Source organism: Coregonus lavaretus, assembly GCF_964263955.1.
Source record: "Coregonus lavaretus genome assembly, contig: HAP1_SCAFFOLD_524, whole genome shotgun sequence".
Taxonomy (NCBI): domain Eukaryota; kingdom Metazoa; phylum Chordata; class Actinopteri; order Salmoniformes; family Salmonidae; genus Coregonus; species Coregonus lavaretus.
Genome location: NW_028164985.1, coordinates 151,609 through 167,465, shown reverse-complemented (window position 1 = coordinate 167,465; position 15,857 = coordinate 151,609). Strand labels below are relative to the sequence as shown.

The 15,857-nt window shown below is 44.1% G+C and overlaps 1 protein-coding gene across 11 annotated transcripts in view; it reads left to right on the top strand.

Annotated features, from left to right (window-relative positions):
* The window catches only part of LOC311116389 (calcium/calmodulin-dependent protein kinase type II delta chain-like), a 108,079-nt gene that overhangs the window by 88,464 nt on the left and 3,758 nt on the right, over positions 1-15,857 (top strand). For 4 of the 11 annotated variants that reach the window (XM_084191467.1, XM_084191472.1, XM_084191473.1 and 1 more), the window contains exons 14-19: positions 3,166-3,216; positions 8,955-8,999; positions 9,341-9,389; positions 14,913-14,988; positions 15,092-15,186; positions 15,323-15,559. In XM_084191467.1, the coding sequence (XP_084047593.1) occupies positions 3,166-3,216; positions 8,955-8,999; positions 9,341-9,389; positions 14,913-14,988; positions 15,092-15,186; positions 15,323-15,558 (552 nt within the window). In that variant the 3' untranslated portion in view covers position 15,559. The remainder of the gene's footprint in view (positions 1-3,165; positions 3,217-8,954; positions 9,000-9,340; positions 9,390-14,912; positions 14,989-15,091; positions 15,187-15,322; positions 15,560-15,857) is intronic. The other 7 variants (XM_084191468.1, XM_084191474.1, XM_084191469.1 and 4 more) reach the window with 3 other exon arrangements.

Sequence of the window (15,857 nt, the reverse complement as noted above, 5' to 3'; positions counted from 1 at the left end):
GTATTCATGGCTAGCCGTTTAAACAGCTGTAGGAGGTTTAGCATTTATACCTGGTACATTTTTCAAAAACTACCTTTTAAATCTGCAGCCGTGTGAGTCATCGCCGTGTTTTGAAAGCATAGCGTGCGGCATTTGAATGATTATTTCAGGTTTAGCGCAGGAGTCCAGCAGGTTTCCCTTTTAAATGTCATTGCCTACGAACCTGTATTGTAGAGTAGATTATCTAATGGACTGGAGAAATGGAAGCCATTTTTAGTCCTACCATCAATTTTGGTTTCCATGCATGCTGAATATACACTGCTCAAAAAAATTAAGGGAACACTTAAACAACACAATGTAACTCCAAGTCAATCACACTTCTGTGAAATCAAACTGTCCACTTAGGAAGCAACACTGATTGACAAAAAATTTCACATGCTGTTGTGCAAATGGAATAGACAACAGGTGGAAATTATAGGCAATTAGCAAGACACCCCCAATAAAGGACTGGTTTTGCAGTTGGTGACCACAGACCACTTCTTAGTTCCTATGCTTCCTGGCTGATGTTTTGGTCACTTTTGAATGCTGGCGGTGCATTCACTCTAGTGGTAGCATGAGACGGAGTCTACAACCCACACAAGTGGCTCAGGTAGTGCAGCTCATCCAGGATGGCACATCAATGCGAGCTGTGGCAAGAAGGTTTGCTGTGTCTGTCAGCGTAGTGTCCAGAGCATGGAGGCGCTACCAGGAGACAGGCCAGTACATCAGGAGACGTGGAGGAGGCCGTAGGAGGGCAACAACCCAGCAGCAGGACTGCTACCTCCGCCTTTGTGCAAGGAGGAGCAGGAGGAGCACTGCCAGAGCCCTGCAAAATGACCTCCAGCAGGCCACAAATGTGCATGTCTGCTCAAACGGTCAGAAACAGACTCCATGAGGGTGGTATGAGGGCCCGACGTCCACAGGTGGGGGTTGTGCTTACAGCCCAACACCGTGCAGGACGTTTGGCATTTGCCAGAGAACACCAAGATTGGCAAATTCGCCACTGGCGCCCTGTGCTCTTCACAGATGAAAGCAGGTTCACACTGAGCACGTGACCGACGTGACAGAGTCTGGAGACGCAGTGGAGAATGTTCTGCTGCCTGCAACATCCTCCAGCATGACCGGTTTGGCGTGGGTCAGTCATGGTGTGGGGTGGCATTTCTTTGGGGGGCCACACAGCCCTCCATGTGCTCGCCAGAGGTAGCCTGACTGCCATTAGTTACCGAGATGAGATCCTCAGACCCCTTGTGAGACCATATGCTGGTGCGGTTGGCCCTGGGTTCCTCCTAATGCAAGACAATGCTAGACCTCAAGTGGCTGGAGTGTGTCAGCAGTTCCTGCAAGAGGAAGGCATTGATGCTATGGACTGGCCCGCCCGTTCCCCAGACCTGAATCCAATTGAGCACATCTGGGACATCATGTCTCGCTCCATCCACCAACGCCACGTTGCACCACAGACTGTCCAGGAGTTGGCGGATGCTTTAGTCCAGGTCTGGGAGGAGATCCCTCAAGAGACCATCTGCCACCTCATCAGGAGCATGCCCAGGCGTTGTAGGGAGGTCATACAGGCACGTGGAGGCCACACACACTACTGAGCCTCATTTTGACTTGTTTTAAGGACATTACATCAAAGTTGGATCAGCCTGTAGTGTGGTTTTCCACTTTAATTTTGAGGGTGACTCCAAATCCAGACCTCCATGGGTTGATAAATTTGATTTCCATTGATAATTTTTGTGTGATTTTGTTGTCAGCACATTCAACTATGTAAAGAAAAAAGTATTTAATAAGATTATTTCATTCATTCAGATCTAGGATGTGTTATTTTAGGTGTTCCCTTTATTTTTTTGAGCAGTGTATAATGATTACAATTGCGTTGTTTGTTATAAAATACCCTTTCTCAAAGCGCATACTGTAAGTCTCTAGGGTCTTGACACTATGTGTTTTGGGGGTTGAGATATTGTATATGTTTTGGGGGTTGAGATATTGTATGTGTTTTGGGGGTTGAGATATTGTGATATTGGACCAAGTTTGTCTTGTTCTCTTATGTGTTCTGATGGGTCGATGCAGAAACGGAAGTCTGAAACCAAGCCAGAGCCAATGCCAATGATTCTGGTATGCCCGTCTACTTTTATCCAACCTGGCAACCACCATGGGTTGCCAGTTGTGGTTGATTTTAGAACACCCTAGTCTGTTGGATAGATTCAGGGTGGGTTTGATTGGCCATTTGTAGAAGCCTGGCCTAGGACAGTTGTCTAGTATCTTGGTTTAATGAGCAACCAATTGTAGAAGCCTCTTGATGTGTAGTTCCAGTTGGATGACTAGCTTCCCATATCTCCCTGTAGAGAACCTAGTCCTACAATCACGTGCATTCCAGTTGGCCCATATTACCAGGTTTTACATCGGTGGGATGCCCAATGGCGGCGCTACTTAATCAGGGCATGCAGTTCATAAAGGAATTGTACAACGCTCTTTTATATTCATGTTTCCCCTGATGTGCTTCCAATGACAATGTGCTCCGATGCAGACGATGATGTTCATGTTAACGGTAAAACAGAAAACTATTGGGATGTCACGACATCGTTTTGTCTTGTGTATTCGAACAGGATTGGATAATTGCATTACTTCTGGCTTTTTACTTCTCCTCTCTAGTAGTCACAATAGCACTAATTCATTAGATTCAAGGCCTCTACAAACTGCATTAATAGCCGCAATTAGGCTGTTTTCTCTTCCTGAAAAACCTGCAAACGGTCGAGCGGAACAGCTAGTCGCTTTCAAAATGGGTTTTTAAGTTTCTGACCGTTAATGTTTCAAGTTCTGTTTCAGCGAGGAACTCCTTTGCATGCTTTTTTCATTTTACATAATCCTCCAGAATAATAATGTATCGCTACAGGCTTGGAACTAACAGATGTCTAATGAACTTATTTTGTCTCACTTAACTTTCTACCCTTCAGAGTAATTTGATGTTAACACCCGTAGACATGCAGGCGAGACGTTAGACTCTTAGCATTTTCTCTCCTGCAGCCCTGTGTTCCTGACAAATCTCTCTATGCTGATGTAGTTCTCCTGTCTCTCTCCCTGTCTGGAGCATTAGTCCTCGTTCCTGAAATAGATCTTTGTTCTGTCTCTCTCTGTCCACTCACTTTATAGATCAACAACAAGACCAATGTAGTCACCAGCCCCAAAGAGCCCCCCACTCTGGTACTCTGTCTTTCTGCACGCCTGCCTGCCTGCCTGTCAGTTTGTCTGTCTGTCTGTCTGTCTTTCTGCACGCCTGCCTGCCTGCCTGCCTGTCAGTTTGTCTGTCTGTCTGTCTTTCTGCATGCCTGCCTGCTTGCCTGTCAGTTTGTCTGTCTGTCTTTCTGCACGCCTGTCTGCCTGCCTGTCAGTTTGTCTGTCTGTCATCCTTCATGCTTGGGCTGCTCACTCTAACAAGGTGTCTCCTTGTTTTGCTACCAGTGATGCCTCTTATTGTATTTTAGTTTTCTTTATAGGCTAACACATGTTATTTTTATCATACACGGGCATTTCCTCATACTGTGGTCAGTAGACATTGCAGTTGGTATGTGCTCTTGAACTTTGTGTGTTTTTTGTTTGGGATGGCCCCTAGTTCGCCATTGCATGTTTCTGTGTGTGTGAAGAACTGTACACCCCGGGCATCTTGTCTTTACTGTTAATCCACTGATTCTTTCCCCATGTTACCAAGGAAACCAATGAGACATGCTGGTTGTGCGTGCATTCTAAAATAGACTTTCACACGCTCACTCACACGCTAACTCACTCACATACTCACTCACACACTCACTCACTCACACACTCACTCACACACTCACAGTGAAACGTATCCTAAGGCAGATTGCTCTGATAGTGCCACCCGTGTCACCCTGCCACCACACATGAGCTTCAACATGGCTGTGCGATGGCATGCCTTATGACAGGTAGCCCACCCATTGGCACCGCCCAGCGGATCTCTGCTCACAGACTTACCCAGCAAGCAAAACATTTTAGCAGCCCCCCTCTTGACAGCGGAGATACTTTTTTTTTCCGTTTAGAGTAATTTTTTTGCAATTCTACACATTTTGCCATGGGGAAGAAATAAGATTTTGCAGTTGTTATATTATATCTGAGTGAGACTGACTAACTAAATCAATGGGGGCCCTTTGGCTGGTAATTCGACCATGATTTCTAAGTTTAGATAGCTTGCCGCTATGCTAATTTACCAATCTAAAACATTTTAGCTGACATGGGCTAATTGAGTGACTATCAGTGACTGACATAAGAGAAACTGCTGCTGCACAACCAAATTTCGAAATTGCACCTTTTGTATTCTACTATTCTAACTCGCAACAGGAAGTTGAGACCTGACTGAGTTACAAAATATATATATATATATATATATATATATATATATATATATATATATATATATATATATATATATATATATATATATATATACAGTACCTGTCAAAAGTTTGGACACACCTAGTTATTCAAGGGTTTTTCTTTATTTATTACTATTTTCTACATTGTAGAATAATAGTGAAGACATCAAAACTATGAAATAACACATATGGAATCATGTAGTAACCAAAAAAGTGTTAAACAAATCAAAATATATTTTATATTTGAGATTCTTCAAAGTAGCCACCCTTTGCCTTGATGACAGCTTTGCACACTCTTGGCATTCTGCTTTTCCACCAGTCTTGAAGGAGTTCCCACATATGCTGAGCACTTGTTGGCTGCTTTTCCTTCACTCTGCGGTCCAACTCATCCCAAACCATCTCAATTGGGTTGAGGTTGGGTGATTGAGGAGGCCAGGTCATATGATGCAGCACTCCATCACTCTCCTTCTTGGTCAAATAGCCCTTACACAGCCAGGAGGTGTGTTTTGGGTCATTGTCCTGTTGAAAAACAAATTATAGTCCCACTAAGCGCAAACCAGATGGGATGGCGTATCGCTGCAGAATGCTGTGGTAGCCATGCTGGTTAAGTGTGCCTTGAATTCTAAATAAATCACAGACGGTGTCACCAGCAAAGCACCCCCACACCATCACACCTCCTCCTCCATGCTTCACGGTGGGAACCACACATGCGGAGATCATCCGTTCACCTACTCTGTGTCTCACAAAGACACGGCGGTTGGAACCAAAGAAATAGGCTTGCCTGTTTTGCATGATATTTTGGCATTAATACGTGTCACATATTAGTTTGCAAACAATGTAAAAAAGATAACATAATAATTGAGTTATTTAATAAAGCCGCATACAAACATGGTCTCTTTTTTTGCTTTATTGAGTAAGGCAGCTCCAAAATGCAGGTGTTTCAGCCTAGCTCAGTGCTTTCTGTGGTGGTGGGGCAGCCAGTGGAAAATACGGAGCGTAGGTGTTGGTAATGTTCTCTAGTTGCACCATGATTGGCTCAGTGTTCTGTCACTCATGGGGACACTACGTCACCGCCAAGTGTAAGGCTAGAGCTCGATAAATTCAAGCCCCTTGGGTGCTGCCATAGAGTTACATTAGAAGTGCCCATCCAAGAAGGCTCAAGGTCATTGGCCACAGACAAAATGACGTCAAATCACGTGATATCAACAGTAGCTTTGATTGGACTGATCATGTCAACATCATACTTTCAAAATCTTAGCTAGCAGTCATCATCATGAATCAAGTCGACAATCTACTGGCAAATATTTTTTAATCCTTGTCATATGAAGATAAATAATGAAGAGAAATTATAGATACAATTTATCGGTGCTCATCGGCCATTGGACATAAACATTGCACAACAAGTTGGAAATCGTAAATTCAACAACGAGGGGTTTGGAAGGAATAAGTGGCTAAACTGCAAGCACTGCACAGCAATCATTAGCCTGCTATTCAGTGGAGTGGCTGTGTGGTCCCAAGTCTGGGATTAAGGGTCTCTTTTCCAAGCTTAAAATGATAAACATTCAACATTGGCCATGCTGTCAATGAAGCATGATTTGTGCCGCGCTCAAAACAACTGTTAACTTGGAACTGCAGAATCTGACTTCAGTGAGTTCAAGACAACTGGGAACTCGGGAAAAACGAGCTCCGACTGGGAAAATACGTTTTGAACGGTCATCCAACTTGGAATTGTAAATCCGGAAATCTGTCCTCTTTCTAGAGCTACGACCTGAAGATCACTGACGTCGTCATGATTCAACCTTGTTTTTTCTGAGATCCCAGTTGTCTTGAAAGCACCATAAATCCAGAGAATGCCAGACTTTGATGACAAAGTTTGATGACAAAATAAAATACTTATGTCATGCAATAAAATGCAAATTAATTACTTAAACATCCTACAATGTGATTTTCTGGATTTTTGTTTTAGATTCCGTCTCTCACAGTTGAAGTGTACATATGATAAAAATTACAGACCTCTACATGCTTTGTAAGTAGGAAAACCTGCAAAATCGGCAGTGTATCACATACTTGTTCTCCCCACTGTATGTATACTGTAGCTAAGAAAGTAATACTAAGTGTGTTGTGTAGTAAGCTGTTAGTAGCCCATGTGCCTCACCCTAATAATTTGGTATATTTTCCCCTCTTAATTTCGCCTACTGTTCTGACTTGGTGGTGCACAAGTAGCCTATAACCTGTTTTAGAGAAATGTAATCATCGAATATTGTAAGAGCGTTCATTGTCGGCTTATGTGCCCCCTTTATTTATCCTACAGTTCTGACTTGGTGTACAGAGAGAACACTGTAAGAATAGCCTATGTGCTGAATTCTGTCGCTGTACATTTCAAAAGTGCTGAGCAAATAGTTATATTGACTACGTCCGTCCTAGCTCGCTCATTAATGTCTTAATCGAAATGTACGGATTGCCTCTTATCTGCTCATCATCCCCTTATGCCATAGTTTGTACATCTCAATTGTCAGTAGAAAGCACATTTGTTTAAGCAAGTCAGCCATATCAGCTATGTTTTTTTTTTAAAGGCAGTAAATGAGGCTGAATGAACTGTTTCGCTGCCAGACAAGGCTCAGCTGATAGCCAGGTGTAGCAGTAGTAAGGTGTTGGGAGTGGGACTGCTGTTGGGAGTGTGCTGTTGGGACAGCTTTATGTAGGCCCTAACAGTGTGTGGGCACCGTTTGTCACCGTTATAGTGTAATGAATGTATTGTTTAGTGTTGTGTTGTGGAGTGGCTTTGCTGGCATGCATCCCACTTTTATTTATGTTTTGCCCCACCAAGATTGACATGCTAAAATCGTCACTGTGCCCAAGCAAGTCTCTTCTTCTTATTGGTGTCCTTTAGTAGTGGTTTCTTTTCAGCAATTCGAACCATGAAGGCCTGATTCGCGCAGTCTCCTCTGAACAGTTGATGTTGAGAGGTGTCTGTTGCTTGAACTCTGTGAAGCATTTATTTGGGCTGCAATTTCTGAGGCTGGTAACTCTAATGAACTTATCCTCTGCAGCAGAGGTAACTCTGGGTCTTCCATTCCTGTGTCGGTCCTCATGAGAGCCAGTTTCATCATAGCGCTTGATGGTTTTTGCGACTGCACTTGAAATTTTCCGGATTGACTGACCTTCATGTCTTAAAGTAATGATGGACTGTCTTTTCTCTTTGCTTATTTGAGCTGTTCTTGCCATAATATGGACATGGTCTTTTACCAAATAGGGTTATCTTCTGTATACCAACCCTACCTTGTCACAACACAACTGATTGGCTCAAACGCATTAAGAAGGAAAGAAATTCCACAAATTAACTTTTAACAAGGCCTGTTAATTGAAATGCATTCCAGGTGACTACCTCATGAAACTGGTTGAGAGAATGCCAAGAGTGTGCAAAGCTGTCATCAAGGCAAAGGGTGGTTACTTTGAAGAATCTCAAATATATATATATATATATATATATATATATATATATATATATATATATATATATATATATATATATATATATATATATATATATATATGTATATATATATATGTATATATATATATATATGTGTATATATATGTATGTATATATGTTTTTGTTTTGTTTAACACTTTTTTGGTTACTACATGATTCCATGTGTTATTTCATAGTTTTGATGTCTTCACTATTATTCTACAATGTAGAAAATAGTAAAAATAAAGAAAAACCCTTGAATGAGTAGGTGTGTCCAAACTTTTGACTGGTACTGTATGTACACAGTATATATATATATATATTTAATTTGATATCCGTGGGCCTTCAAAAGGGGGTCCGTTTACCCATCCCTGTTCTAGAGTGATGTGGTTATGTATTCTAGAGTGATGTGGTTATGTATTCTAGAGTGATGTGGTTATGTATTCTAGAGTGATGTGGTTATGTATTCTAGAGTGATGTGGTTATGTATTCTAGAGTGATGTGGTTATGTATTCTAGAGTGATGTGGTTATGTATTCTAGAGTGATGTGGTTATGTATTCTAGAGTGATGTGGTTATGTATTCTAGAGTGATGTGGTTATGTATTCTAGAGTGATGTGGTTATGTATTCTAGAGTGATGTGGTTATGTATTCTAGAGTGATGTGGTTATGTATTCTAGAGTGATGTGGTTATGTATTCTTAGATGTGAGAAATAGGGCCTGCCATAGCCGGGTTGATGTTCATACACCATGCATTACACACACAACTTGCCTGGAGTAAGGACTGAAGGTGAACTGCATGCCTTGGCTGTATGTCCAGGAAGAGCCTGGTGACTAACATGCTGCTACTGCTGCACACCTCCCGTCATGTCTTGGCTGTTGCTTGGCTGTTTCTTCTTCTAATGTCTTAGGGCACCACGTTGACTACTCAACAATCTCTTTTTCTTACAACAAATACTTGAAATGTGTCCCATGGGAATTGATCATCTGGGCAACTGTTTACCACAACAATTTCCTGTATATTGAACCCCTTTCTTCTTCACTTTCCTCCTCCTCCTCCTCCTCCTCCTATCCATGAATCAGGAGCCTCAAACCACTGTTCTCCACAACCCAACTGATGGAAACAAGGTAGTGATTAAATAGAACCATAGTTTTTCGAGTGTAGAGGTTTTTGCTAAAATTGTGCTGTAGTTAGCAGTGATAAGCTTTCTAGTTAGTGTTATTTACTAAGCCTTATGTTGATATGCATGGTGCCTTAATTAAGCCCTAGATCTCCCATACTCAACTGGCGGACCGCAGTCCGGATTCGGACCCAGAACGAGGTCAATACGGACCGCCGGTCACGTCTACAAAGAAAAAAGAAAAATCCCCCATCTGACAGTACATCACTTATCCTGTGCTCACGCTTAATCCAGTCTCCACAGCCGGCAGGTGTTCATTGTTGCTCTCTGTTTGTTCTTGTCCAACAGGAGTCCAGTGAGAGTGCTAACACCACCATGGAAGATGAGGACGTGAAAGGTAGGAGCACACAAACCACTCTGCCCCTAGCACCACTCTGACCCTAGCACCACTCTGCCCCTAGCACCACTCTGACCTTAGCACCACTCTGCCCCTAGAACCACTCTGGCCCTAGCACCACTCTGGCCCTAGCACCACTCTGGCCCTAGCACCACTCTGCCCCTTGCACCACTCTGCCCCTAGCACCACTCTGCCCCTAGCACCACTCTGCCCCTAGCACCACTCTGCCCCTTGCACCACTCTGCCCCTTGCACCACTCTGCCCCTTGCACCACTCTGCCCCTTGCACCACTCTGCCCCTTGCACCACTCTGCCCCTAGCACCACTCTGCGTTAGCATGAAGGGTTAGCCACCTATATTAGGCTAGTAGCACTGTGTTAGCTCTCTGCTCAAGTGAAAGGGAATGCACAGGGGTAGCCTGTTCCTGGTGTGCCTGCTGCCCCTAACTTAGCATGTAGTGTACTCATGATTCTTCAGCATTAGGGCTCCATGTATTGCATGTGTTGTTGTCCTACTGATTTTGCATGAATATGTTGGCTGTTAAAATGCCTATTTTCTTTGTACCATTTTAGTTTGTCTTGCATGAATTCATCAGATATGCGTTTGTTTATCCAGGCATCCATTCATTTGGCTTTTTCATTTAAATAAATTCTTTTAATCTTCTGATCTCATCCCTTAGACATGCACTGCCATCCTCCAAAGGTTGAATGTTATGTCCATCCACATCATTACATTTAAACTCTTATTCTTTACTTGTTACATTGTCAGTTCTGTGACTGAACACCGTCCTGCGTTGTGATGTGACCTCTATCTAACCCTGCATACATTTCCTTTGAGCTACTTCTATTGATGTAACCTAGTCCATCTGTTTTCACTGTATTTGTTTAAGACCAATGTTAATGGCTGAATAGTGGCCCTACTTTGAGTCAGTGGTGCATTTAACACCCACTCTGATGGGCTCATTAGTGACTCATTAGTGATTTGGAACCACAGGAGGTTGGTGGATCCTTAATTGGGGAGGATGGGCTCGTGGTAATGGTTTCCATGTGTTTGATGCCATTCCATTCGCTCTGTTCCAGCCAATATTATGAGCCGTCCTCTCCTCAGCAGCCTACACTGTAAGTTTATACCAGCGGTGTCAATCTCATTCCATGGAGGGCCTAGTGTCTGTGGGTTTTTGGTTTTTCCTTTCAATTAAGACCTAGACAACCAGGTGAGGGGAGTTCTTTACTAATCAGTGACTTTAATTCATCAATCAAGTACAAGGGAGGAGAGAAAACCCAAAGACACTCGGCCCTCCGTGGAATGAGTTGGACACATTTGGTGTATACAGTAGTGGTTCTCAAACCTGTCCTCAGGGACCCCCAGACGTTTCCCCATTTTGTTGTAGGCCTGAACTAACTCACCTGATTTACCTAGTCAAGGGCTTGGTGATTAGTTGACCATTTGAATCAGGTGTGCTAGCTGTGGAATAGTTCAAATACATGGAACGGCTGGGGGTCCCCGAGGAGAGGTTTGAGAAACCCTGGTCTTCAGTGGGTCGTTTAGGCAGCTGAATCAGGCTCTGCTGCTACGCATGATTTCCCATCTCGCTGCTGCTCTGATGGTCCGCTGAGCCAGAACAGTGTGCGTGTGCGTGTGTGTGCCCGCTCTACCATTACAGATAGTAATTTGTTCACCTCCCTCTTCAAATTGAAGGTTTTACCTCATAATGCAATCTGGGTAGTGTGACAATGACCCTAATCGCCAGAATGAATCTCCCCCTTCTAGACCTTTAAAAGGCTCTTTGACAATCTGAGAGAGTAGGATGACATTTAGTTAGGCAATCTCATGAGCTACCTGCTTTGAACAATTGTCTCTTTGTCACAAAACCCAGGAGGTCCTAGTACCCCTATCTAAAGTGCTACGGCGGCATTGCGTGGAAAGGAAATGGTGTTTCATTTTTACATTTACATTTTAGTCATTTAGCAGACGCTCTTATCCAGAGCGACTTACAGTTAGTGAGTTCATACATATATATATTTTTTTCATACTGGCCCCCCGTGGGAAACGAACCCACAACCCTGGCGTTGCAAACGCCATTGCTCTACCAACTGAGCTACACGGGTTTCCTAGCATGTCAGTGTCGCTTTGTGTCCATGTTTGCAATTCCTGACGGATGATTACTGACGGGTCGTGGATTTCTGTAATGGTCGCTCTACTAAACGTGTGTGTGGGTGTTTCTCATGTTTATTTGCAGCTAGAGGCTCGTCAATTTCATATTCACTTTGTTTTCTTTGGCAGTTGCTTTGTTTGAAAGATGAAGGCATTTCATCACGTTGTGTGTAGGAGTTGAAGACTGTAGGATGTGGTGGATTTTCTTTGGGGGGGGGGGGGGCGGGCATCATCGTCTCGCCCCTTTTCATGTTCCAAATAAACAAAAACATATTTCTGGCCACAACACATTCTGAAGCACCAACCCAACACACAGGACCCTATCAGTCCCCAAGTGTCACTCGCCCTGTGACATCAACACTTGCCAGAAAGAGGAGGCCTCTACAACCATCCCATCATATATATATATATATATATATATGATTATAATTTTTCTGACATTTTCTATGCATTTCCTCAACAGCGTTTTGTTTCCAATGAGAACAGACGTTACTCTTCATTCTTTTATTTTCTCCACTTCTTCACTCTTTTGTTTTCCATCCATCCATCCATCCACCCATCTCTCATACCAATGTTCCTCGTCACCCATCCACCCTTTATTCTAGTCTCCCGTCCCTCCTCCCCAAGTTCCCCTCGCTTCTGGCAGGGGCACACAGGCTCATACTACTCCTCCTCATCTTCCTCCTCCTCCTGCTGGTATTCTCCCAGTGTTTGGCCCAGGTAGGGAGGAGTTGTGCCTCTATGTTCTGAGGACCCTGGTCACCTGTTACCTGCTCCTCCTCTTCACCACCTCCTTTGTGGTCTTACTCGCTGTGCACCCTGCTGCCCACTGTGGCCCCACCCACACTCAGAGGCCCCAGCCTGGTCTGAGCCCCAGCGACATGCAGTATAAGTTCACCCAGAGCAGAGTGGGGGGAGAGGGCACAACCAGAACAAAGCCCTCTACCCCTGACATCAGACCCTCCCTTCATATCCTCTTGGCCGCTATCAGATATGCATAATTGGAAGTCCACATTTGTTTAGGATATGACTTTTAGGATCATTTGGTGCACCCGGTGAGTGAATATAAATGCAAATAGTTCTCTCATTTACATTTGAGTCATTTAGCAGACGCTCTTATCCAGAGCGACTTACAGTTAGTGAGTGCATACATTTCTTTTCATACTGGCCCCCCGTGGGAAACGAACCCACAACCCTGGCGTTGCAAGCGCCGTGCTCTACCAACTGAGCTACACGGGGGGCCACACATTGTACCTGGGACTCCATACCAAAGACTAAACAAAGGCGTACAAATCTCTTAGTGTTTGACATGGAACCCTGTGAAAGAAAGCTACTGAAAAGTAGCCCTTGTCTTACTGAGGTTGCACCTCCGTAGGTTGGCCCAGGTATAACAGTACACTCTGCTTCGGCGTGGAGCAAAGCAGCACCCGGTCTCCTGTACAGGCGTCCCTTATGTGTGAACTCTGCTGCCCTCTGGAGGTCATGGTCTGCCATTGGATCTCCATGGCTGTAGTCAGTCTAACCAGGGGTTACCAGAGGACTGAGCTAATCACCACCGTCTGTCTCCTCATAACAGTCTTTGTCAATGTATTAGCAATGTATTACACCTAAGTTGGGCTTAAAAGGTATTACCGCTGTGTTGATGCGTACGGAGAGGGTGAGACAGATAGTCGTCATCGCCAGGGTTGACTGTGAACAGTCTAAAGGAGATTCAGAGTATACTTTAAGGACTAGTTTTGATAAAGGTTGTTCTTTGCACAGGCAGCACGGAAGACTTCCCAGGAACGGGATGGTTTCGTTGACCGTTAATGTCTCTACATTGACATCACATTTGATAAGTGGATTGCGTTTGGTGGAGAAGTGCTGAGTGATCTGGCCTATTCAGACACTCTCCTTCCCTGCTATAGTGTGTGTGTGTGTGTGTGTGTGTGTGTGTGTGTGTGTGTGTGTGTGTGTGTATCCCCAGATGAACCTTCCAGGCTCCGACAGAGAGGCAGACGGTCAGAGTGAGAGAGAGTCTCTAGACTGAAAGAAAGCTCTGCACTCAGCTTCTCTGTCTGTCAGAGATGCCTGTCAGAACCAAGGCTCAGTTTGTCATTTTATTACTGTGCAGCTCAGTATATAGTACCTCATAGCAAACGAAAGGCAACGTTGTGTTTTCAGTCTCATTTCTAAGTGCCATTGATCTACTTTTCTACGTTTCGATAATAACAAACAGCGAAAAATAGCTTTGTTTTCCCGCCGTGTGCTGTTGAGGGTTGTCAGGGGGACATAGTACACTGTCAACTATTTGGAGGTGCATTGTTTCTTCTTAGCAAACAGACTGCTAGAGAGCAAGGTCTGTCAGTGATCCGTCGGCGGGTTTGTACATGTTGGACTGTGCGACAGCAAAATGTCGAAGAACTCGTTGAGTAAACTGACCCTATTTTTTTCAGCTGTATCAGACTAGCTGCCAGACTAGTAGCTAATCACTGATGGCTAATGTATGACACAGCTGGAGTGTTGTTGGTCTTTCACTCGGTCAATATCTGTGGAGCCTCCATTGGAGTATTTTGCTGCCACTGGTGAACAATCTTCTGAGAACTGAGGGGAAAATGTTTCTTATTTGCATCCTTTGTGTTCTGTCAGTCACGTCGATTGACAGTGTCAGAGGGGACCAAAGTGTCGAAGGTAAAGAGCTAATAGCGTTTCTCTTAGTCCCTAAAAGGAGAAAAAGTTTTGATGCGTGTTTTCTATGGGTCAGTCTCACTACCATTCCATTTGACATCTACCTCAAATTCATGTTGTTGAGCACAATAAGAGATTTGCTAAAACCACAAAACCTTTGTTTTTCTTTACATTCATTATCTCTTAGCTTGCCTGCGTAATTTGCGAGGTAATGAAATCATGTTGTCTGTGTTATCTGTGGTAATGATGGTGAAACACACTGATTCTCCCGTGTGTGTGTGTGTGTGTGTGTGTGTGGAAGTGGTGAACCCGTGGTGTATTCATTATGTCTTGCAACGGAAACCGTTTACTGTTTAAGAACCAAACAAGAGCAAACGGAACGAAATGGGGAGGGACCCACCTGAATTTGTCCAATAGAAACTCTAGTTTTCGTTGCTAAACGTTTTTAGTTTGGAGTAAACATTTTGCAACAGAATTGCCGTAATGAATACACCCCTTGGCCCCTGAACCTTGTGCCTGTGTTTTGGACTGCATTGTTACCACTACTTGGGTTCATGTAAATCCCTCAACTTCTCTACGGAGACTCACTCACTCACTAGATGACTCAACACATAAGAGGTGTCTTAGTCTAATCACCTATGGTTGTGGAACCAACTTGTGAAAAGGTCTCTCTTTCCTCTCTGTCTCTTACTCTCCCTGTCAGCTCGTAAGCAGGAGATCATCAAAGTGACTGAGCAGCTGATTGAGGCCATCAACAATGGAGACTTTGAAGCCTACACGTTAGTGATTTGGGATTTTAACACTGCACCATAAAAAATAAAAAATAAAAACATATGCCTTCCGATCTACATCGTTTTGTGTTCCCCTTCTTCTGTCCTACAGGAAAATCTGTGATCCCGGCCTGACATCCTTTGAACCAGAGGCCTTGGGAAACCTAGTGGAGGGAACCGACTTCCACAAGTTCTACTTTGAGAACGGTAAAGCACCTGCATTCCATTATGCACTTGTAGCAGTAAAGATTGACACATAGCCATATAAAAACCAATGGCTGTAGAAGCATTAATTACCATGATTGTGTACTAATTTGATCAATTTCCCTCTGTCTCCCCCCAGCTCTGTCCAGGAGCAAGCAAGGGCCCGTCCACACCATCCTTCTCAACCCCCACGTGCACCTGATCGGCGACGACGCGGCTTGCATCGCCTACATCCGCCTCACCCAGTACATGGACGCCAGCGGCATGCCACGCACCATGCAGTCAGAGGAGACCCGCATCTGGCACCGCCGTGACGCCAAGTGGCAGAACATCCACTTCCACCGCTCCGGCTCACCCACTGTGCCCGCCAAGTAAGGTGACTAGAGGTGCTCTCATAGTGCTGTCTTGGTCGGCTGAATTCATTGTGGAGCTATGTAGCTAGATTGGTTCTTCTTTGGCCCTGATATCCCTACCTGGCTAAGTAAGATGTACTTACAGTCCATGTCCTGTATCGGTCCTGCATCTGTATCTGTCCTGTAGCTGTATCTGTCCTGTATCTGTCCTGTATCTGTCCTGTAGCTGTATCTGTCCTGTAGCTGTATCTGTCCTGTAGCTGTATCTGTCCTGTATCTGTCCTGTAGCTGTATCTGTCCTGTAGCTGTCATGTAGCTGTA